The sequence below is a fragment of the Rhododendron vialii genome, chromosome 10a (genome assembly GCF_030253575.1).
Source record: "Rhododendron vialii isolate Sample 1 chromosome 10a, ASM3025357v1".
In the NCBI taxonomy this organism is placed as follows: Eukaryota; Viridiplantae; Streptophyta; class Magnoliopsida; order Ericales; family Ericaceae; genus Rhododendron; species Rhododendron vialii.
The window spans coordinates 35,527,056-35,552,427 of NC_080566.1; the positions used below are offsets into that span (position 1 = coordinate 35,527,056).

At 39.1% G+C, this 25,372-nt stretch overlaps 2 protein-coding genes and 1 pseudogene across 2 annotated transcripts; 1 reads left to right on the forward strand and 2 right to left on the reverse strand.

Moving 5' to 3' along the window:
- Positions 1 to 522: 522 nt before the first annotated feature.
- On the reverse strand, positions 523 to 3,493 carry LOC131303173 (uncharacterized). Its single transcript, XM_058329956.1, has 5 exons — positions 2,404 to 3,493; positions 1,001 to 1,960; positions 873 to 881; positions 642 to 771; positions 523 to 589 (listed from the first exon to the last, which is right to left on the reverse strand). Exons 1-5 carry the CDS (start codon positions 3,491 to 3,493, stop codon positions 523 to 525), a joined length of 2,256 nt encoding a protein of 751 aa, XP_058185939.1.
- Positions 3,494 to 7,895: 4,402 nt separating this feature from the next.
- LOC131302662 (peroxidase 47) lies at positions 7,896 to 13,066 on the forward strand. Its single transcript, XM_058329413.1, has 4 exons — positions 7,896 to 8,538; positions 9,966 to 10,154; positions 10,845 to 11,007; positions 12,527 to 13,066. Exons 1-4 carry the CDS (start codon positions 8,320 to 8,322, stop codon positions 12,907 to 12,909), a joined length of 954 nt encoding a protein of 317 aa, XP_058185396.1. The 5' UTR covers positions 7,896 to 8,319; the 3' UTR covers positions 12,910 to 13,066.
- A 9,640-nt stretch (positions 13,067 to 22,706) lies between these two features.
- LOC131303174 (peptidyl-prolyl cis-trans isomerase CYP57-like) lies at positions 22,707 to 24,185 on the reverse strand (annotated as a pseudogene).
- Positions 24,186 to 25,372: the final 1,187 nt, after the last annotated feature.

Consider the following 25,372-nt stretch of genomic DNA (forward strand, 5'->3'; position numbering starts at 1 on the left):
ATCATTAAACAACTTGAAGAACAGAAGCCCGTCCCAACGTATCTCACTGTGGAAAATCTGAAAAAATTCAGAGCTGAATTGGTCCATATATTCTTGAATGACAAGCCCAGAACATGGTCAATAGAAGAATGGAAAAGCAACCAGCTAATGCAAGGAATGGCAGATTAGGTATATACTTTTGCTTAAGAATTAAAGTTTTTTTGTCCACACCAAGGGTTGTACATATTTTTTTGGTGTCCGGTGGTAAACTGTTATCCTCAAACCGGACGACAAGGGTTATGAAGTAGAATTAGTGTGTACATGTAATGACAAGCCCAGAACATGGTCAACAGAAGAATGGAAAAGCAAGCAGCTAATGCATGGATTGACAATTTAGGCATATACTCGGCTCCAAACAATTGGAATTTTCCATACCAATAGTTGTACATATTTTTTGTTGTCCAAACAATTGGACCACAATGGTTATGATCTTTACTGAAGTAGATTTATATCTCTCGTTTTTCATTTGTACAATTATTCTCACTAGGCATCCAAGCAAGACATACCACCAACAGATATACCCAAATGAAAGTCAATTACAAAGTGCATTCTGGACAATGATGAAAATCATATGTATGGTTTGAGGGAAATCTTTCAGATACACTAACGCAGCAACAGATACAGACATACCACCAACAGATATACCGACATACACATATAGATACACCAATATACCAACATAAAGACAAACAGATACACCAACATAAAAAAGATACACATATACCAATATACCTTTTTAAAACAGATACGGTTGTACCAACATTCAATTAGATACACAAAATGACTGCAGTAAATGAACCACCTCAATTTATATCCAAATGAAAGTCAATTACAAAGTATATCTATAAAACGTAAGAATAGCAATTAAAGAATCATCAATCAACGGCCTCTTTGCAAGTCCTTCTGTTGTGTTTGCCTAACTTCCCACACCTCCCGCACAACATTTGCCTTACTTTCTCACCCCTTGATCGGATTCTTCCAACTTTTGGCCTCCCACGTGGCCTCCTCGTTTTAGGAGGAAGAATGATGGCAGATTCTTTCGTGATCACCGGAGCTCCAAGAGTGGGGACCGGGTTTATAGTACCTTCATACGACAATTGGAAAGCCTCGATGGTATAATAGGGATCAATATAATCGTACATTTGCTTTTCTGTCTTTTGAATAACTGTAACAGCATGCACACATGGAAAAAGATGAAGTTGCCAACGACAGCACATGCATGTCCTCTTCTTAAGATCAACCACAACAGTTGGCTGAGAAAAAACCTCAAAAATATCATCGTTTGCTGCTGCCACATGCCAAGTTCGACCTTTATTGAAACGGTCAATCAACTTTTTCTCCATTATAGGACAAACATAGCTGCTCCACTTGTTTGATAGTAGTCTCCTGTTACACATCTGCTCCATGATTAGCACCCTTACCTTATCAACCAACTCACATATTGGCAAATGACGGAATTTAAGAATTTGGTTATTAAATGACTCAGCTGCAGTTGAAGTCATTTCACCATATCGTCTACCTTTAAAGTACACGTTTGCCCATCTCTCAAGCGGAAATGACTCAACAAAATTCTTTGCACTCGCTCCACCAACAGTACATAGCTCTTCAAGAGCCTTGGCAAAAGTTATCACAGTAGGAGCATGTGCGCAATCATTGAAAAGATTGACTACTTTCTCCCTAAACTCATTCGAGAGTCGACCTGAAAGCTTATCCCTAAGGTTTCCCTTCAAATGCTGCAAGCAGTAGGAGTGATAACCAGTTGGGAAAACTGTAGGCACGTACTTTACAAGACCAGAGTGACGATCCGTAAAGAACGTAAGAGGCCGAGAACACGTAATAACTGTCGACAGCTTCTCCAAAAACCATTGCCAATTTGCCTCTGTCTCAGAGTCAACAACACCGATAGCAAGAGGAAATAATCCTACTCCAACAAAAGACAATAACAAAAAACAATATCAACAACAGATATACCAAACAAAAAGACAGATACACAGATGTATCAACAAAACCAATATGTCAAAAGACTAAGAGATACAACAAAATCAACAAAAGATACACGAACATGCTGACAGAGATACCAAGAGACTAAGAGATAAAACAAGCAACAACAAAAAAAAGATTATCAACTGTTTGAACAACAGATATACCAAAACAAAGAGACAGATATACCAACAAAACCTAATCCTTCAACAAAAGCAAGCAACAAAATACATTATCAACTGCATCAACAACAGATATACCAAAACAAAGAAACAGATACACAGATATACCAATAAAACCAACATGTCAACAGATACACGAACATGCTGACAGAGATACCAAGAGACTAACAGATACAACAAGCAACAAAAAATAGTAACTAACCTTGATCGGCATCCTTTCCTATAGCTGAGAGAAGCGTTCCTTTGTATCTCCCCTTCAAAAAGGTACCATCAACAGCCAAAATAGGACGACAATAGTTGAAGCCTTTAATGCATGCATCAAACGCCAGGAAAAACCTTATAAACCGATTAGTCTCATTGTAATATTCCACATCCATAACAGTCCCCGGGTTTTTCTCCTTTAATTCCTCAGCATACCAGCGGAGTTTGTCAAAAGATAATTGAAAATCACCAAATAGCTCCTTATTTGCTTTCTCAACTGCTAACCATGCATGGTAATAACCAATCAAACAACCATATCGCCCCTCAAAATGTTTCAAACACTCTATCGGTGTATAAGATGGCTTCGAACGAACCTCCTCAACAATTTCTTTGGCAATAATTTTTGAGGTCATCCGAAGATTTTTTGAACTAAAGAACGTACCAATACAGTTGTGCTCTTTGTGAAACTCCCTAATAACAAAAAAATTATTCGATCTTTCTAAAGTTGTGTGAATAAACCATGTACAACCATCCAGCTTCTTACAGCACTCGGCCGTTACTCTTGATCTGTCATTTTTCAGATATTTATACTTGAAACCAATTTCAACGGCATATTTGGACAAACAAGCCTTAAAATCATCTACACCATCTCTGAACTCTTGACCAACACACTTAAGCAAATTAACCCAATCGGCTGAAAGACGCACTGTCTCATGATGAGGACAAAATTTATCAAGCGGATCTTCTTCCTCTCCTTGAAAAGTACTACACTCACCATATTCAAAACTCCTAACACATTCACCCAAACTTTTACCGCATTCAATGGTAGAAGAAGAAATAACCCCAACAGATACATCAACACAAGTCACACCAAACGCAGCAGCTAATGCAATCATGTTACAAAAGTCTTCATCATTGTCCAGACTGCAATTATGATGGTCAGCGACAGCACAAAAAAGCTCAAAACTACCCAAATTCTGCCACTTTTTATGAATGCTTTCCACCAGATCATTGAAACCAAAACCTCTTGTAGTCATGACAACTAGAGTAACTTCACCATATTTGCACATCAATATAACCGAAGAAGCCATTGAAATAGAGTAATCCTACTCTGCAAAAACAAATAGAAAACAAAGGTATAACAGGACAAATATAAACGCATATACCAAACAAAACAGAAAGACAAAGGGACACAGATACATGAACATGCTGACAGATACAGAAAATAAACATGCAGAAACACAGAGAGACTAACAGATACAAACATGCCAACAAAATCACGTTGATAGATACAGATACAAATACAGCATACGAACAAAAAATAACATGACAGATACACAGAAAGACTAACAGATACAAATATGCCAATGCACAAATGATCATTGTGCCAGTAAATCAACAAACAGCATTAACGAACAATGACAGCTTGCAAAACTCCAAAAAATAGTACAATTACAAATCGCACAAACTCAAAACAGAGTCAAAATTGCACGAACTCAAAACTAAACCATAACTTGCAAAAAAATCAACGAGAGAGAGAGAGAGAGAGAGAGAGAGAGAGAGACGTACCTGATAGAGATCAAGAGAGAGAGATCCAGAGAGAGATCCAGAGAGAACGAGAGAGAGATCGAGAGAGAGATCCAGAGAGAGAGAGAGACGATCGCCAGCCCTAGCGTTCAACGCGCCATTTGAAAAACAGCGGGCGATTGGAATGTAAATTGGCCCCAGTTTTAAATACAAAAGGTTAAAATAGTAAATTCAAGGACCTTAGACTTCAAATTAAACAATGTAATGGACCAAGTCCAGCAAGGTAAAAGAAGCTGGGCTAGAATCCAAATGGGCTGGTCCAAAATGGACTGTAGACCAATTTGCTGTTTTTTCATTGAAACCTCTACCAAAACTGCTACCAAGTATAAAAAGGTTGAGTTTGTAAACAGTGTTCACAGAAAAAAAACGCGAGCAGCTGGAAATTGATTGAATGATGTTGTTCAACTGCATGAGGCCCATCGAGGGCCTCACCCTGACAGTTGACATCGGTAGGCGAGAGTTGGTCAAAATTTCAGATACAGGCGGCCGGGGCATACCGGTTCCAAAGAGTACAAACACGGATTACCGGTACGTTGCACAGGCCAAGGCACCAGAGATGGAAACATCAAACCCAATCTCCATAGAACAGCCGGCCCAACGGTCCAAGCTACAGAATCGAAGACGGGCATATGAAAGGTTGAGTTCGTATGCTGAGGAAAATGGTCTTTTTTTCATCGAAACCTCTGCCAAAACTGCTACCAAACATGAAAGGTTGAGTTTGTAAACGGTGTTCACGGACAAAAAACGCGGCAGCTGGAAATTGATTGAATGTTGTTGCTCGACTGCATACAATGTTCTTTTTCTAAATAATGTGATTGAACACGGCTGAATTAATTTACTTGATTTGCTGAATAAGATCTCTAAAATCGTACATGGGACTGGTATAGCCTTCTTCTTATATATATTGGAATTTATGTAAAATCTTTGGTACGTCTCATGTTTACATCAATGAGGAAATTAAAAATTGATCACTTAAATAAGGTCAAATTTATTGTATATTTAAAACCAGATTATCTTGAATCTGCGGGAGCGGGAGGGTTCTTTTTTCATTTGTGTTTCCTAACTGTGTGCGTGCGTACGTACGTACTTGGACATGAATAATCAAAACAAGCATACATGCGATGCGAACTAGATGAATATACGTACACAAGTTAAACATGTACGATGCAACTTTCGTTGGCCCGAATAAAAACAGTGAGTTTGGTGACAATTAAATAGAATCCGGTTAAACACACCAAAGAAAAACCAATCGAGTTATAAACACATCAGGCGACAAACGGCTCAGATAAACACAACGAGATTGAATACGAACTAGATGATCACATTAACCAGTCGGATCTGGATAAACAAATTTGATGAGAAATGTTGCTTCCTAGTTCCTAGATAAACACAACGATTTTGCACGACTGAGTAGCACTCCTGATTACTAATTAAGTTTCTCCCTTTTGATCGAGTACTTTTTATGTCACCGACATCAGAATTTTACTCTAAGCATAACGGAAATTTTTCGGTGCCAGGGTGGGTATATCCCCACACGGTGTCCGCTCACCACATCCGGACTGTCCAAAATCTAATGCACTTTTGGACGGCTCAGATTGAAACCCTCTCTCTCCTTCACCCCACCACTCTCTCTCTCTCATTTTTCTCTCTCCAAATCCAAGTCGTCCAAAATCACAATGGACGCGCGGCCCAAATGTGTCGAGCGGGTACCACATGGTACCCATCGGCACTGAAAAATTCTTCTCCTCTTTGACTCTCAGAAACAGATTATAAGTAATTAACAAATAAAGAAGCAAGAATTAAAGATTGTAACCCTACCAAACCAAACACCATGCACATATATCATCATGAACCAATACCTAAACGTGTTCACAGCACTCATGTAAGCATAGCGCAATTTCACGCTCAAAAGCATCTTTTGCCAGAAGAAGTTTCTCCCCCACTTCTTCACCCAAAAAGTTGTCACATTGTATACAATTCCACTCTCTCTCTCTCTCTCTCTCTCTCTCTCTCTCTCTCTCTCTCTCTCTCTCGCGTTGTGATTGTGGAAACCAGCTAGCTAGGTCACTAGCTTCATGCAGTGAATTGATGGCATCGCCCCAGCTCCCTCTCCCACCACCTTTAACTTTTGACTTTGGACGCTTACAAAAGCTCCACTTAACTAACAGTCTAACAGCATGCTCCCACAAACCTAAAACTATTTTATCCCAGGTAGCTACCACCTTCTTATACATTCATCGTCGGTAAACAAAATGTAATCATGCTGAATAGAGAATGAATGCTCTTTATTCGATGCACAAACCTCCGACTTGCATAAAAAAGATACCTAGTCACCAAACATGTTGCGTCCCTGTTCGTTTTGGGTTTTGAGGGAGGTTTTTAAGATTAGAGAGATAAAAAAATTACATTGGGGACCGTGCGTAGGGGTTTTGGATACCCAAAACGAAGAATCACGCACGCAATGTTGCTCCAGTACTAATTAAGAGAGAAACTTATGAGCCACGTCTCCGCACAAACTTAGCCGTCCAAAAGTGTTTTGGATGATTCGAATTAAAAATAATCTATTAACGGTACACTCCGATAATATTACTTAGACACCCCGCGCATAGAATAAGAGTACCCCACCACTATACCTTCTCCTCCCCACCATTACCATCACAAAGAGACTTGTCTCTACTTCTCCAGGCCACCACCATCACTAGGCCAGTACATAATTACCTCTCCATCTCCATCCCCACCTGCAACCTCCACTTTGTTTTAGTACTATTTGACAATGCTTATGGATAGCCTTCGGTTGATTAATATATTAACATCCCGCTAAGCTCCGCTGATGTATACCGTATGACAAAAAAAAAAACCTCCACTTTCGCTATTGATCATATCATACTTTAGTACCTCTCACATTGTATCTTTAGTTTTTTTCTTATTAATCAATTGTAATGATAAAAAAGATTAAAAGGAGCGAGAGAGCACACAAATATGTTACTTGGGCTCCAAGAGGTTATAAGGAAGACAAGAGATCAACCAACATAACCAGAGAGAGAGAAAAAATAAATACCAAAGCTGCCCCCAGAAAAATAAAATAAAAGAAGAAGAGATTGATTATTAATTTCCTGTCGGCCAAATAAAAAGTAAACAATAATTAATGATTCTTTAATTTCACCTTGCTAACCCTCTAAAGTTTGAGATGGAGTAATATTCTAGGCACATGCTTGTCTCAACCACTCACAGAATTGCATGTTTGGACTCATGCACAATTAATACTATATGTTACGGAGTAATTGGTTCGATAGATTAATCAACCTTGATAATTTTTTTTGTCGTTAATGTATTGGACTCTTGCATTAAACACTATGTTCAATTATTACTCGATCCATTACTTTGGATTAATCAACCTTGATAAAGTCGTTAGTGGAGAAAGTAGTAGAGACCATTTGTCTTCAACTTTTTTCATTACCCACTAAGTCATTTTTCATTCCCAATTAGGGTTGAGTTCTCCTAAACTTAATTAACTTATTTCTTTGTTTTGTTCGTCTATTCTGAATTTTTGTTAGATTTACATCATTTTTTTTTATTAATCATCCGTCTTAACGAGAGGAGTCTAAAAAATACAAAGTTATGATTAGAAGCAAAAAAAAAGTATCAAACAACTGTCTTTTGGAGCTTAAATGCCATCTTATTTGAATTTTTTCTATATCAATTCATATTTTTATACTTTTCCAATTCGTCTCGATGAGACGAACAATTAGTAACCCCTAAATTCCCTTAAAATTACGTCGAAAAGCTAAACAAAAAGTTACGAAAAGTAAAAAATACCGAAATAAGTTTCAATTTTATAAGTTTAGAAGAACGCAACCTAAGTCACTTATTTTTATATATACGGAGTAACCATGTCCACTTGGGATCGATTTGATTGTTTTCATTACATACTTGGTCCTAAGCCCAGAAAAGATGATTCTTTGGGAAAGTACTAGAGCACGACACGACACTAGCACGTAATAAAAAGTCACACCGCATGAATGAATATGAACATGGAAAACAATAAAAAAAAAAAAAAAAATTGTAGCCGATTCAAATTAATTAACACTGTACACCAGGCTTAAGTGTTATTTCCACGATATTTCACTTGTTTAATAGATTTCCTTCTACACTTTCCCTGCATTCGTCTATATAAGTTGAAATGATCAGCTCTCAAGCTGGCTTTGCCTACCCATTTCCCCTCTCTCCGCTCATTCTCTCTCTTAATCGGTTCTTCTGTCACTCATACTTTGGCTTCGTTCATGTCAATAGCTAGAAACTCTTGATTAAGCAGCGCGCGCGAAGAATTAAGATGATTGTTGATAACATGTTTGGTGCAGTATCAGTGGTGGCGATAATGGTGATAAGTGGAATAACGTTTGGAGCAGATGGACTGAGGATGGATTACTACATCATGAGCTGCCCATTGGCTGAGATAATTGTGAAGAATACAGTCATCAAATCTTTGCAATCTGACCCTACTCTTGCCGCAGGCCTTGTTAGAATGCATTTCCATGACTGCTTCATTGAGGTTCTCTCTCTCTCTCTCTCTCTCTCTCTCTCTCTCTCTCTCTCTCTCTCTCTCTCTCTCTCTCTCTCTCTCGTAAAACTGCAGTCCATGATTGCATTCACTTGTGTCTTTGGTGTTTACTTAATTTTTTTTTTATCGGCAAAAAGAAGATTTTAGAACAAAGTCCACTTTGACCCCCTATGATTTGCGTCATGTGCGGATACATCCCCTATGGTTCAAAAGTGTGCACATAAACCCCTATGGTTTTAAAAATCTGCAGATAGACTCCATGCCGTCATGTTTTCCATCCATATTAACGGATAAAACATTAAAAGACCAATATGCTCTCATCCTCTCCCTTGATTCATCTTCTTCCTTAAATCTAACCAATCCATTTCTTACACCAAAAATTGGATCCGAACCGTTGATATTGTAGAGTTTGACGAGTACTACATTTATGCCAAAATTCAAGTTGATCAAAAAATAAAAATCTCATGATCAAATCAAATTTATTATGAAATTAAAATTTCAAATTTGAATTTATCAAGAATTAGATTACTGGATTATTGATGTCTGATCTAAATGATTTTTTTTACGGAGATACTCTAGTCTTTATTTAATACATTATGAAAGGTTCAGATTAGATTCTAAAGGTGTGTGAAATACACCTCCGTTAATATGGATGGAAAATAGGACGGTAGGGGGTATATTCGCACACTTTCAAAATCACAGGGGGTTATGTGCACACTTTTAAACTATAGGGGGTGTATCCGTACATGGCTCAAACCACAGGGGGTGAAAGTAAACTTTGCCCAAGATTTTATTAATCTTTGAAACAGAATATAAAAATTAAAAAGATTACGGACACACCTGCAAAAGCCACCCGAAAATCACACCCATGCAGAGGAAATCAAGAAGCCAACCAAAAAACACTACAGGAAGCACGAAAGCCTCAAAATAGCCTAACACCAAAAGAACCACAAACTAAAAGAAAACAACCCTATATCTGAACTACAAACCGAAAGATATAGAACCGACAACCAAAAATGTCAATCTATGAAATTAAAATTCCTGAGAGAGAAAGAGAGAGGCACCGTCGTCGAATCCTTACTTAATTATTACCAAAAAGTTCTCTTTTTTGGTACTCCTATTTTGGTTTTTGCTTTTCGGACTTCATTTCCAACAAACATAGATAACATACTTGGTGAATAGGTTTTCAATCTGTCATTCTGTTATGTTTTTTTTTAAAAATTTTCTTGAAAAAACCAGTTAAAAATAACACCGAAAAGATGTTTTCGAGTTCATGAAATGTATTTTTCTGAACATAAATATGCAAATATGAACACAAGATCGTCGAGGCGTTTCTGTTTGATAGAACGGTTTCTTGTAATTGAAAATGCCAACCGATTAACATGGCCGGTTGGTTTTATTGATCTCCTTGTATGTAGGGATGCGACGCTTCGGTTTTGGTTGATTCAACGAAGGATAATACAGCAGAAAAAGACTCCCCTGCGAATTTGAGCTTGAGGGGCTATGAAATTATCGATGATGCGAAAGACCAGCTGGAACAGCAATGCCCAGGAGTTGTTTCCTGTGCTGATATTATCGCCATGGCTGCCAGGGATTCTATTTTCTTTGTAAGACTCAGCTTACGTTCCATTTGCTTAATTCCTTTCAGTACTTACAAACAGGGACGGAGCCAGGATTTTACCCTAACAGTGGCAAAATAATGCGAAGGATTGAGAGATGTTGTCAAGCAGGGTTGCTTGGCAGGGGTGCCGAGCGGTCGATCTGAACGTTCATCTCGGCACGAAGCATAAACGACCGGATTGGCTGCTCGACACCGCTGCCAAGCACCCCCTGAGTCCGCGAAATGTATACTAAAAAATTAAAAAGATGCGTTGCAATATGAATAGTCATCGACTTTAGGAAAAATTAAAATAACATAATAAAAACTATAGTAAATGATGTTTGTCATTTGCACATGGCGTACGAAAAAGACTAATTTAGTTTTGGAATGCTATTTTTGGGTCTCCTTCAAAAAAAAAAAAATAGAGAATTTAGGACTACTATATAGCAAAAAAAAATTTAGCGATGGCGAGTCTACATAAGTTGGGAATAATTATTATTTTTACATATAATAATTATATTTTTCAAAATTTTTGCTGTGACGGCCTCTCCCATTAGACCTCCCTGGCTCCATCCTTGCTTACAACGCTGTATTTAGAGATGTAAAATTACATATAACTAGTTCTTTTTTGCCCCCCTTTCATTTCTTTATATCTTCATTTATTATTATTGTTGTTATTTTTTGTTTTGCTTATTAGGCTGGGGGTCCAGTATATGATATACCAAAGGGAAGAAAGGATGGAAGAAGGTCCAAAATAGAAGACACAATCAACCTCCCTCCACCTTTCTTCAACAGCTCACAACTCATCAGATTGTTTGGACAGCATGGGTTTAGTGCTCAAGAGATGGTGGCTTTATCTGGTAATTAAATTTGTTTTTGAACAGCAATTATTTATTTATTTATTAATCTTTGAACAAAGCGCTCCCAACGACTACAGGGGACAAGAAAACAACTGCATCACAAACGAGGCAGATACCCCAACTAGGTTGGCATGAAAAACCATTCCAGGAATTCGAAATAGAAGGGGCACCTATAATTGATGGTCTCGAAAAATTTTCCACCAAAGTCTAATGATATTTTTCGGTCTTGTTTAATATGTTTTCAAAATTTGACATTCAATCTACTCATGAATTAAAAAAATCAAGCACATGTAACAAAAAAAGCTTAATGATTAATTTAGGAATACGTACTAAGCCACACCTTTCAAGAACCCAATATAAGCAAATATTCAATTTGAAAATCGAGCAAACAAAACTTAATCATTAAACACGCATGATTAGTAAAAAAAATTGTTTAATGAAATCATAAAAATGTTGAGAAGAGGTGATGTTTGAGAGAAAAATGGTGAATCAAAAAGGGCTATTTTGATGTTTAACAGAGTCGATCAGCTAATAAGATCTATCTATAGGGAGCGATAGTATAATTATATGAGGACGCAATGAAAATTTATATGAATGAATTGGGGTCTAAGTGCAAATAGATAACCTGGTCTCTCCTTAAATCCGCCCCAGCCAATGACAATCATATGCCTTCATACCCATTTGTTACTATCAACAATATACTTCATCCGTTTCATATCAAGAGTCCATCATGAAAAATCGTGTCATTTTTCAAATTAAAAAATTAACCACTTTCATGTATAATTTTTTGAATTTTTTCGCACCAAATTAAAGTACTAATCAAGATCTTTAATAAGGTGCAAAAAATTATACATGGAAGTAGTTAATTTTTTGATTTGAAAAGAGGTAAAAGAGAGAAAGTGGGACTTTCATTGTGGAACGGAGGTCCTTTTTTTGGTATACTAAGGGTATCCACGTTAATTTATGCATATCTCGACTAATTTATCTGTGATTCATCCCACCGTGCACTAGCTAAGAGCCTGGAAATTTTGGTAAAGCCCTGTATACATGGTTCAATCCACGAAAGTTGGTAACACCTAAACGATTTTCCATGCGAGACATCGGAAGAATCAAACCCTAAAACATGACAAAACTAGCAAGTTAATTAATGATATTGTCACCCAAGTTCTATAATCTAAACATTATATTTTCCTTTAGTTATATTAATAACGATCTTATTCAGAAAACATGGAAAAAAATTCAGTGCTGGGTGGGTACTATGTGGTGCCTGCGCGGCGTATCCGAGCCGTCTATTGCGTTTTTGGACGGCTTGGATTCGAAGAGAGAAAAAGAAGAGAGGAAGTATTGGGGCGAGAGGAGAGAGATGGTTTCAAACCGAGCCATCCAAAAGTATATTGGATGGCCCGGATATGCCGAGCGGGTATCACGTGGGATATATATACCCACCCAACACCGAAAATTTCTAGGTAGCTTGTAGCCTCATTTTGGTGTTGGTGGACTTGGCTTAATCGTCTTGTAGGGGCACATACACTAGGGGTGGCAAGGTGCTCATCATTCAAAACCCGGTTGACCAATGGTAATGACCCAAATCTGGACTCCAACTTCGCCAAAACCTTGTCCGGAACATGCAGCAGAGGCGACAACGCAGAGCAGCCCTTCGACATGAGCAGAAACGACTTCGACAACGATTACTACAACGCTCTGATAAGAAAGGCCGGAGTTCTTACATCCGACCAAACCCTTTACGCAAGCGCCAGAACCAGGGGCATCGTCAGCAGTTACGCGCTCAACCAAGCCATGTTTTTCTTTGATTTCCAGAAGGCCATGATCAAAATGAGTTTGCTCGATGTTAAGGAAGGCTCCAATGGGGAAGTTAGACAAAACTGTCGTAACATCAACTAGTCGAGTGCATAAATAATTGTACCCCTTTATAAGACATTTATATACATATATTTGTATGTTCGGGCTTGGGCATGCATGTAGTGTACATAGTACGTGGATTTTTGTGTGTTTATGTACCTTAAGCATTTATATGTGTTTTCATCTTCCGTTCCAGCTCTACCCTTCTCTTATACCATATATTTAATTATTACTATGAAACGTGGGAAATTTTTTTTTTTTATGACTATGAATGCTTCTCGCATCATCTCTCTCTCCCCCCGATTTTATAGTCCATAAAACTAGTTTTGGACCGTGATCTTCCGTTAGGCAAGGACTCTGGCGGTAACTCGGAGATTTCTTTTAGTGGACCTCCTTAGGGTGTCTCATCCTAATTTAATTTTATTTATCGCTTCCGTATTTATTGCTTAGTAATCTATAGCTTTTGTATTTATTTTAATTTTTTTTAGGCCGCATGTTCTACAAGTTCAGATCTTGTGGTTCATTGCCGGTCACTACCTTTTTCGGGTGTGACATGTGTTATCAGAGCCTAGGTTTAAAAAAAAATACTTTTGCATTCATTTTGTCTCATGTTCATTTAGTGGAGATCCGAGTCCCGGAGTCCTACTGCCATTTGTGAGAACTTTTGTTATTTGATGTGCATCGGTACCCGCATGATATTATGGAGATAATAGTTATTCGGCGGGAACATTTATTTTTTGTAGACTTTTGATAGGGTACTGGAGGAGAATTAGCATAAGTGCTTTTATTCGTTATTGGAATCGTCACATTTATTTTACTAGTACGCTAGCTGGTGACGTATTGTAGTTGGAGTTTGATGTTATTGAATCTGAAGAATTAGTATTGGTGGTAGTACACTTGGAGATTGACTTAAAAATGTAATTTAGAGGACTGCTACAAGTTGGTATTGACGATGGACTAGTTGAATTGTATGAGAGTGTGCTAGATTTTCCTATTTGTTTTGCTCGTTACATCCCATATACTCTTGATTTGTTGCTCTTTGATTGTCTTTCGTTCCTATCCTTAGTATATTGGTGGAGATTTGGTTATATTCTGTTAGGAGGGGTCAATAATTATGTTTATCTAACGAAATACTTAATGAATTTGTTAATGTTTCATAGGAGATGAATAGTGGTAAGAATGGTGAGGATTCCAATATATGTTCCATCGTTTCAATCCAAAAAAAAAAAAAAAAAACCTCAGATCCAGGTGAATGTAAAGTAGGAGTAGTTGATTATGTATCCATGCCAAGTTTGGATCAGTCTTAGAGACCAAAGTTTTCAAGCCCTGTACACCCACTAGACCCACTCACCGTAACCGAAATCAACACGGTTCGAGCTGTCCTCTCATCTTATGTAACCTTCTTGTGGGCCGTCCCCGCGATTCAAAAAATGTATGAAGCAGATTGGAATGAGGAAGCTTAAAAGCCGTAGAATGGAATTAATGAACTGGGAACAGGTCTTTTCATGGCTCTTAACAAATGAGAAGGTACCATGAGATTGTCTATATATAAGCTATGAATTTATGCATTTGCCAGCTAGTCTCTTACAGGTTTTCCAACAGACATTAACACTGCATTTCTAACATTGACTTCTTTTAGCAATAAGACTATAAAACTAAATGCCATAAGCCCAAAATATTTCAGCTACCTGATCCACATCATTCTGTTCAAACAGCCTCACCCAACACTATAAAGGTTGTTTAAGACAGAAAATGGACATAAATTTCGATCCATCGCAATTCATATGGTTCTCTAAATCAAACGGGACTACTTACCCTACTACAAATGACCAAACAAGCCCTTTGAGGTTAAGTTCATATATGACCTCATATGAAGCAACGATGGAAACAAACGGGAGAAGCGCCTTTGCATGTTTTGCTTGTTGTAACTGTCAACATAGCAAGCTAGAATGAACTCTAGAGATTACTTCATCCAAGCCTGAAATTTAGGCCCATCAGAATCTAGTGAAGAAACGGAAGGTGCCTGGTTTCTCAAGTAACTCTCTTCAAACCAATTAGTAACTGGCAGCCTAAGAGTGATTTTACACCGGTATGCTGCCAAGAGTGCTGACAGTGGACGGACAGCTCATTTCCTAATGCTTTACATGAAAGACAAGACAAGGAAATAGTACCCTTTTCCTGGACTCATTCCTTTTGCAGCTCCATGCTCTCCACAAGGGGCAAGCAACTGAGAAGTCACAACAATCGATTATAACTAGCAAAATTGACATACCAACCAAGCAAATAAGATTAAATACTAACATACACACTGCACTTTCAGGATTAGCAAGCATGGCAAATGCGACATCACAAGATGCAGCTACTTCTTTGGGAGATGATTTATACCAGGATACGATCAATCAAAGATTTCTAGACCAGTTACCTCATACAAGCATTATTGAGAAGCAGTTGAAGAAAATTCTAGCACTATTACGTTGTTTACACTTTTCACGTGGGCACATGACATGCCACAAGTACTGATCAACATTCTTTTGAAAATACTTTGGTTCTCTAGGAACAACCATCTTTAAACTAAATTTCATTGGCGATGGGGGAATTGTAAAATGATAAGCAGGAGTTGACATTGGATAATGCAACAAAGACTCTGACCAAATACATCATATTGCAAATTAAAACAAGTAAATTTAGCGAGTATACCAACAACTACTTACCCCACATAAGACGTGCCAACCTCACGAACAACCAGGTTGAATTTTTGCCTTCGAGAACAAATCTCCCCTACCATATTTAGCCCTCAAGACTTGACTCAAAAGAAGATCTGGACTTTGATGAATCCGCCATGCAAGTTTAGCCAACAATGCTTGGTTAAACAAACCCAAATCTCGAAAGTCCATCCCTGCTGCCATCATCGGTTTGCACATGTTGACGCCAGCCAATAAACTCCAGAAGAACACCCTTTATGCCACATGAACTTACCCTCAATACCGAATTTTAAGGACAAAATAAGCACCAAATTACAATGGGCAATGGGCAAAACCAGAAGCCATAAAATTTAATACGCAAACTCAAGTTTTCTCTATCAAAAGTCAACAACCTCACAACATCCAAGTCCTTACTATTGTTATCCGATACTGCATCAAATCTTGCTCTTTCCTAAATCTTCCCAATATCGTTAGGTTCCATGCCACCGTCTTTCCACTAGCACTCGCAATTTCCTGAATACTACCCAAGTACCCTCAATTTTTTCTAGACAAATTCACCATACGCATAACAGAGTACAAACATTTAATCCCAATTCAATCTCTAAAGTAAACGTTCACAAATAATCTACTGAATAGAGGGCACCCGAAAAAAAACCAAATTCTATCTGAAGTTTTCTTAAATAAATTCATCATACCCATCAAAAGTACTGCGAAAATCACCACCCTTGTCAGTACCAATGGCTTGGTCACCACCGTTGGTACAGACAATTAGGAGCTTCTTCTTTCCCTGTGACACTGGTGCTGAGCTTGAATGAGGAGAGAGAGAGAGAGAGAGAGAGAGAGAGAGAGAGAGTCGTCTGGAGGTTTTCGGGTATGTGAGGAAAGAAGCGGGAATGGAGAGGGAGAAAGAGCGGGAAGAAGATTGAGTCAAGGAGCATGAGCAGAAGGAGAGAGGAGAGAGAGAGAGAGAGAGAGAGAGAGAGAGGAGGAGGAGGGGGGATGATGGGTGGAGGTGGGAGAAGTGAAGAGGAGAGAGGATGAAGAACCTCCATTGACGCTCAACGTGATTGGGTTTTCTGATTCGCAGCTCGACGAAGGGGGAAGGTCTTATATGCCAAAACATAGGCGCGTTTCTAAAGCGCGAGTCAGACTTCCAAGGTTCAACCTGCGAAGTGTGTTTAACACAGTAATGCCACATTTGTTATCAAATATGAACTCAGATCAGATTTCGTTCACAGATCGAAATCGTTCATACTGTAAAAATCAATAACAAAAATAACATAGGGAAAATTCACTCGAATCGGATACGAATAGAAATCTCATCGAGAAGTAAATTGAAGTTTTTGGGTTTATAATAATGGTCTTGGCTACATCAAATCAAACAAAACAATCAAGCCACGTTAGTTATCAAATATGAACTTATTATCAGGTTTATTTCATAGATCTAAACAGTTCATACCGTAGAAATCATTAAGAACACTAAACCTAGTAAAATTCACTCTATTTGGAGACGAATCAATATCACATCGAGAAGTAAAATGAATTTTTTGTGTTTATAATAATAGGCTTGGCTACATTGAATCAATTCCAAAGCAAACTCGCGTTTAAAGCCTTAGACAGGAGACGTAGAATGAAACGGCGAAGTGCCGCTCGACATAAATAAAGATCGTGTCCTGGCTTTCCACGGCCGTCCTTTTTGGTCGCCGGTCGCCGTCCCTCAATCGCCTGGTTCTCTCTCTCTCTAAAATTCTCTCTCTCTCTCTCTCTCTCTCTCTCTCTAAAATTCTCTCTCCGACAACTGCAGGTACATCTCTCTCCTTTCCCAGTAATAAAAGAATCATTAGATTATTTTTTTCAATTGATATCTGAGGAACGTTTTACACTGGCTTGTTTCTGAATTTTCATTTTATTTCCTCATTTGTTTTGTTTCTGAGAACCCACAAAGACCACCTTGATGGCTTCGAGGAGGAGGACGCCGAGCTCTACGACTACACGTTTGAAATTTTCACTTCGGGCACACATTCATGGAGAAAGCTTGATGTTGTTCCCTTCCACTTTGAATTTGGTGCTGGTAGTCGTCGTGTTAATGGAGTCATATTCTAGAGAAATGGATTTGGGTCAATGAAAAGATCGCGTGTCCGCTTGATTGGGTTCGAGAGGATGATCCTTATACCGCTTGTGCAATTCAAACAGGTGAGCTCCTCCTACAACCTTCAACAGATATTTCGGATCACTACTTGTGGATTTACTACTTTGATCAGAATACAAGACGTTGGGTGCATTCGACTGTCGTGAGTTAGCCCCGCTAGCCTTTGCCATCCCCACACCCACGACGACTTGAACCTTCGTTTGCCATGGCAATGAATGACGTGCCAAGTACACACACCCGAATAGATAGTAACCGTTTAACTAACTGTTCATGAGTAATTATTCTGAACTGCTTCTAGTTGGACAAAGATACAACCACACTCTGGAATTGGTATCTTAGCACAAATGATATTACAAACAAGCCCTTCCTGCACACATTGTTGAATATGAAAATAGATGGTAACTGTTTGAAAGTAATCGATCTGAACTAGTCAAATTGGACCTAAATCGATCGAACAAATCTCGACTGTAACTTGGACACAATTCTGTTTAACTTACCCAAAAAAAAAATTGGCCAAATACACAACCACGCTCTAAAATTGGTGATCTTAGCACAGATGAAAAATAACAAACAAGCCCTTCGTGGTGGAATTCTACTTTAGTAAACCAACTGGAAAGCAGGTTCAATTGCTGGAGTGGAGTCCAGCTCTTATTCTTCCTCTAACTTGGTGGTGGTGAAGCCTTTGGATGGGAAGATTTCCCAGTTATGACTTTCTTCACCTTTGCAATTCAATGCTTCACTTTTGACCCAACACCTGAAAGTATATTGTGAGATTTCTTTTGTGAACTTTCGTCGGTATCTATCAGTACGGACCTTTCTGCTGCTACCTGACATCCTTCACCTGGTTTTTTCTCTTCTCCATATTCTACTCATTTCTCTAGCTCTTTTGCGTTAAAGGGTTCAGGTTGAAGGGTTCGGTTCGGGTTTGGAGTTGAAGTATGAGAGTGGGGCTGAAAACTGGACAGTGAGGTGTAGGTGTGGGGCCAGGGATGATGATGGGGAGAGGATGGTGGCTTGTGATATATGTGAGATTTGGCAGCACGCTAGTGGCATTGAGGATTTTGATGTAGTCCCACCCTTGTTTTTCTGTGCTGGATGCTGTGCCTCTCTGGAGTCTGGTTCTGGTTTCTGGGAATTGTAGAGAGTGATGAGGGCTAATGTTTGCTGTGGGTGTTGTTCACCATGTGTAGGTCAATAACATTTCTATAGCTAGTTTTGAATGGGCCATTCAATGCATGAGAACAAGAAGAAAAGAGTTCACATTAGTGTTTTAGTCTTTGTGCATTGAACGGGCACGATTCTGGATTTGTTGTAAACTTGTATTGTATGAAAGAAGTGATAAGAGTATGTCAGGAAGATGATCCATTCTTTGACATGTGAACTAGAAACTCAATAAAGAATTCTTTTAGACCACAACGTAAGTGAGGCCTTTCAGTTTTTCTCTCCCTCATTCCATATGCATGAATTGAAATTAAGTAACAGAGCTGCTCAGATAAAATCCTCTGGGTAATCTCATGAAATCAACGGTCCACCCAGATGATTTCGGAGCTTAATCAACCTCTTCCACTTTAGGCATGTCTCCAATCTCCTGTGTACAATGCCAGGTCTTCTGTGGAATAAGCAGTTGACCGTGGAATTTTAGAGCATATCTCTTGGAATTTCCAAAACAACAATTCTTTGAATCTTGTCCTACATGAATATGCCTCACAACATCGAAGATCAAACATGTACTTGCACAGATTTATGGTCAAAGCTCGAGCATCTATATAAAAGCAATCTAAGAATTCCTAAACACAACTTGTTTTTTCTGTGATCAAGGAAAGCCAAAAAAAAAAAAAAAAATCCTATTTTGAAGTTCATATCCCAGTGAACCCAAACTCAGATGTTTATACTGCATTAACCAAATGACCAAAAAGTACATGTCCATACCCAAGTAAGATAACGCACTTACTGCTGGTTGTAGTGGTTCTTCTCCTATTTCTTGGCGGCAGCAAGCTTTGCATTCCTAGCAGCTGCCTCACTGGCAGCAGCTATGTAATGAAAGGATATGAACGACGAAAACCACTAAGTGTGATAACAAGAATTCTGGCTTACTGAGAGGAACATTGTTTTGGATCCTCTTATCATATTTCAGATGCTTTGATTCTAAGAGAAGTGAAACAAGATTGATCGTCGAGGTTAATATTTTGGAGAAAGGTGGACATGTTGTAACCCAATGGATCAGAAGTAGAGGTTTCATCAATCACTCCATCAACGGTCTACACAAAGAAAAAGAATCAGGGTAAGTATAGTGGGAATCCATCATGAACATTCTGCAAAATCTTGATTTTTATAAAAATTCAGTTTCTCATTCAAAATTCATCCAAGTCATCAGGGATGGAGATGTGGTAGGTAAATCTGTTGATGGAATTGTTAACATTTTCCCCACCGGTGTCTTCCACAAGCTGGACACACATTTAATTGAAGCCAAACGAAAGTAAGAGACAAAAGATATCTAGAATTCCTTGAATCTTCACTACATAATGTTTATTTTAGACTTGCTTGTCATCTGCTTCTATCTGATCACGATGTCCAAGTGTTAAACTTGCAGAAGGAGATGTAGTTGCAGAGAACAATCATTCGGTTATCCAAGTTTTAGAGGCATACCAATTACCATATTTTCCAATCAATCAATAAAATTATCAATAGCAGAATTTTGTCAAAATAGTTAGAATATTCAAGTTGAATCCTACAATAGGAGCAAATAGACTCCTGAAATTATGCACATCTCTTTAGCCTTTTCCCCCTAGAGAACTCAAAACGTTATCATAGGTGGTGGAATCTATACACTGTGGCCTTCTGGAATCTATTCCAATATCCTGAATCAAAATGGTAATTTCCACTGGTTTCATGCCAACTGCACTAACAGATCACCCATGCAAATGGGATATACGTCTGAGTATTATCTTGCCCATCATTTCGAACCCTTTTGGGTAACTGCGCAACAAAATACTTTGGAACAATCCTTGATGTTGTACAAAACAAGGTATGCCTGCCCAAAAACGGTTTTGTTCGGAGCACGGTAAGCCTACCCGAAACAATTTTCTTCAACATTACCCACACTTTGTGATTGTTGTTTTACTGGGCCCCCATGATCATTGTATATGCCTTGGTTCTATGGTTCTTATACATTCAATGCTTAAAGTACATACAAAAATAATTTGTACCTTTAACTTGTATGTTTCCTTTTTAAAAGACCACACCCCCTGCAAAACAGAACGAGAGCTATGGTGATGAGCAACTTTGAGTTAGAGTTGGTAGTAACCTGTTTTTGAAACAAGAGTGAGAAGAGGCCTAGGGTGATTCTTAATCCCTAAGCTATCATGGATTCCAACCTCTAGGTTTGGGTCATGACAAAGTAATACTACTATTAATTTGTTTATCTTTATTTGTCCATTTACAAGTACAATATTAGGAGAAAGGTGAATAGCAAAAACCCTTTGACATTGTTACTTGAAAGCATATTGAGAATACCCTGAATTGAATCCTTTCGACAGCAGAGATGAACTAAGGGAGCACTGCACACTATCAGTTTTTAGAGTTCAGGATGCTTTCATTGTTATTCTTCTTCATTCATGCCACTTTGTTTATCTTCTCTTTCCCATCAACAACAGTTGTATCTACTTCTGCCTTCTCAGTCACAGCAGCTTCATCACTTTCATTTGTGGGGTCAGTGCCATTGGGATGAGCCTGCTGTTCTTTAGCCTCCTTTGAAGACTTATCCTTCTTTGCGCTTTTGCTCTCCCCAGGAGCATTCTTCTTCTCCTCCACCTCTTCAGTGGGACTATGTAGCTTCTTCTCTTGTGCATCACCTGCAGGTAACAGTGATGATGGGAAAATGAATCTTCACGTTATAAGATTTAAAGATACATAGTTGATTGATCAAATACTACTTATCCAAAATATAGGCCAACACATTTGCACCAGATAAGAACAAAAAAATTCGCCACACTTGAAAAAATAAGGGCAGATGATCTTTTGACGTGTCACTTTCTTAAGGGCAAATTGAGCGACACAAGCAAATTTGTAGTTTAAGCTACGTCGAAGCCAAAAGCAAGAAGGGAAATCACAGTCTTCACAGAGTCATGAAAAAGAACAAGAGATACATGGAGAAGTGTTGGTCGCGGGCCAGCATCCTGCCCACGCGGGTCGAACCGTGGCGCTTGGGGCCTGCTACGCTATGGTATAAGGAAATAGAGTTGCGCTTTTACCACTACCTGCGGGTTTTGGTAAGATGGTAAGCGCTTGATCCTACAAGTGGTATCAGAGCCAAGGTCGCGGGTTCGACTCCCCTGGATGGCATGCTGCTTGCGGGCAGGTGCTGGGGGGGGGGATTGTTGGTTGCGGGCCAGCATCTTGCCCATGCGGGTCGAACCGTGGCGCTTGGGGCCTGCTACGCTATGGTATAAGGAAATAGAGTTGCGCCTTTACCACTACCTGCGGGTTTTGGTAAGATGGTAAGCGCTTGATCCTACAAGAAGGTTTTTGAAGTACGATAATGACCGATGTACTGATTAATTGAGGATTTAGATTTAAATAGCAAAGGAAAACCTTTAAGTGCTATAATTCGTTCTTCTCGTTTGATGACAACACAGTGGCACATTATCGTGGGAAGAACGAGACGAGAAATTTTAATGATAAGTTTCACATTGCAAATCGCATGTAAGCAAGAATAGCAATAGTTTTGGGAAAGTAAGAAACTCTGCTGTCAAGTGGGAGAATGCTAAGCACATAATACCAGAAATTTTTGCTTAAATAAAAAAACCAATGGAGGAGAGCAACCAGGCATGGCAGCCCTCCCATAGGGACTCCAAACCCGCGGCGGGCCTTGGGAAGGGCCAAAGAGCCAGAGGTTAGGGCTATTACAATTCCACTCCTGGCAGCAGCCTGCATTAGTGGGTAATGCACGTGTTAGTTGTACCAGCCCCAAATAGATGAATGTACTCAACACAATTTGAGCACAGAGACCAACAAAGTGACTTGACCAACATACTGAAAGCGAAACTGATTTCTCCGTCAAAAGTGTAAATGCAATCTATCTGATAAAAAACAAGGGAAAATACTGTCTTGCCAATACTGCTGGGTAAGCTCTAATAGAAACAGGACGGACATACTTGCAAGAAGTATTCCTGTAGCTTATCAGACCATATGAGAAAGAGAGAGAAAAACGGACTCTTACCAATTCTTTACTCAGACCTTCTCCCTTCAAGAGGTGAGGATCATTCAAGACATCATGACTACTCTTAATTTTTGTCTTCACAGATGCAAGTTCAGCTTTCTGCAAATTGATCATCTTTTTACCAGTAGTACTTCAGTGCGATAGCATCGAGACTTCAACTACGTGCAGAACTGCTTTCTGTACCAAATATGAGGTCAGAAACTTACTTCACAGCTATCTTCTTCGAGGCTTTGTTGTCAACATCAACTGTGGAAGATGGCAAAGCCTTGGCAGGCACTGCTCTAGGAACAATATCATCAAAAGGATTCCATACCACCTAAAGCAGAAATTCCATACCGGGCAACAAAATTGACTGCGTTACAGAAGACCCTAGCATTGCTGAATGAAGGAGATTCCTGGAGGTAGACTTACAAAGAAACCATGAAAAACAATCTACTTCAACACAAAGATAGAAACTATAGTCTATAATATATAGGTACGTAAATGCGTTTATATCTCCTTGTGAGTTGCCAAGTTTCAATACACTACATATCTCTGAAGTGCTAATCTAGAAAGCATCAACTGCTAATATTTTCAAGGCTTCATAATATTCTACCTCGACAGAGGTTATCTTTGGTGGAGGATCCAATAGCCGATCAATTTCAGTTTCAACCTCACCCAACCTTGTGAGACTATTGACTGAATCCCCAGTCCTGTAAAGAGGGGAATAAGTTCCAAAATCAAAAAATGGCGATAGATATGTGAAGCAATACATGATGTCATTGTTACCTTTCCAGATATGGTATGCTTACGGTCAAGCCACTCACAACGATCCAAGGTTATGAAGAATTGACTTCCATTTGAATGTGGTGGACCGGCATCTGCACATGCAACAATAGCCCTGTGGTTGAACCTTAGACGCGAGTGGAACTCATCAGAAAACACATTTCCATATACTTTCACCACCTGCATATATTGAGAACCACCACCGACTGTAAATGAACGGCATCAAAAGATTGAAGGATGCAAATGCAGCAGCCAGAGGTCCCACGAATGAATTAGTAAACTAAATTTAGTTCTCATCCCGTTCATTTCCCAATGCACAATCAGAAAGGAGAGAGGGCCAGCAAAATTGACAAAGACAAGTCCTTTTCATGTAGTGAAAATTTCATGAGCACTGAATTGCATGACTCAGATTGTTCTAAAATTTCGGGAATCAACAACCCGATTCCCACAATAGATGCTCACAGGAAAATAGATCCAAATCCATCTCAGTGCAGAATTGACTGGCCGGCATGAAAGGCCGTTGAATGAGTGGTAATCAGGGTCCGAATTTCTCTGGCTCACGTATGGTGTGTCCAGTCGATAAGCTTTGATATGCAGGTAATGGGGGTAATACCTCAAAACCAATACCGAACCATTTATGAATATGATGATGATTTCTAAAACCTCCACAGACGACCTACGGACCACTGGACATAGAGCTATGGCCCAAAGAGTCCCCCAAGGCTGTCGGGAACTTCGCCCGGCTCTGCTTGGAGGGTTACTACGACCACACCATCTTCCACCGCGTCATCAAATCTTTCCTCGTTCGAACGGTGATCCCTCCGGAACCGGCACAGCTCTCTCTCTCTCTCTCTCTCCTCTTCCGTTCATCTACTTAACACTACAAAAACCAACTACACTTATGGATATCATGCACTCTCTCTCTCTCTCTCTCTCTCTCTCTCTCTCTCTCTCCTTCCGTTCATCTACTTAACACTACAAAAACCAACTACACTTATGGACAGCATGCAGTCTCTCTCTCTCTCTCCTTCCGTTCATCTACTTAACACTACAAAAACCAACTACACTTACGGACATCATGCAGAAGTAGGCCCATAATCGACAACATGTAACAGACTCAATTTCTACCTATAATTCTTCCTTATTCTTTTCTCATTTTCCTTATTACTAACACATTGTGCGTAATTTTCCACCCTTTTAAAACACAGAAAAATCCTTCTTTTCCAGATTTTTGTTACTTATTTTTTTTGGGTAATGCAGGGTGTCCAATGCTAGTTTCCGCACACCTCATACTAATCCCTACAACCCCTCCCATAGTCATTTCACACGTTTACGCGTGGGGTGAGGTGAACCGAAGAATTGTTGGCGAGGACAATCGAACCTGAGATCATATGATTGAGCAAACACCCAAATTTCAGGCCAAGACCACAATAGATTTTTCTTACTTTAATTTCCCAAAACAAAATTCTCTTCCTTCGACTATTGCAAGCTCTAAACAGTCATTCAGCAAACAAATCAACCAATAATTTTGCCTTCCCTTTTCTTTCCATTCAAACACCAATAATATTCTGTTTTCCGTCCCCTTTTCTTTCCATCCAAACACAACCTTATTCCTCCACGTCAGCAAAAGGTTGTGCGCGTCTAGTCGCCGCATCCCAAACCTCTTCAACC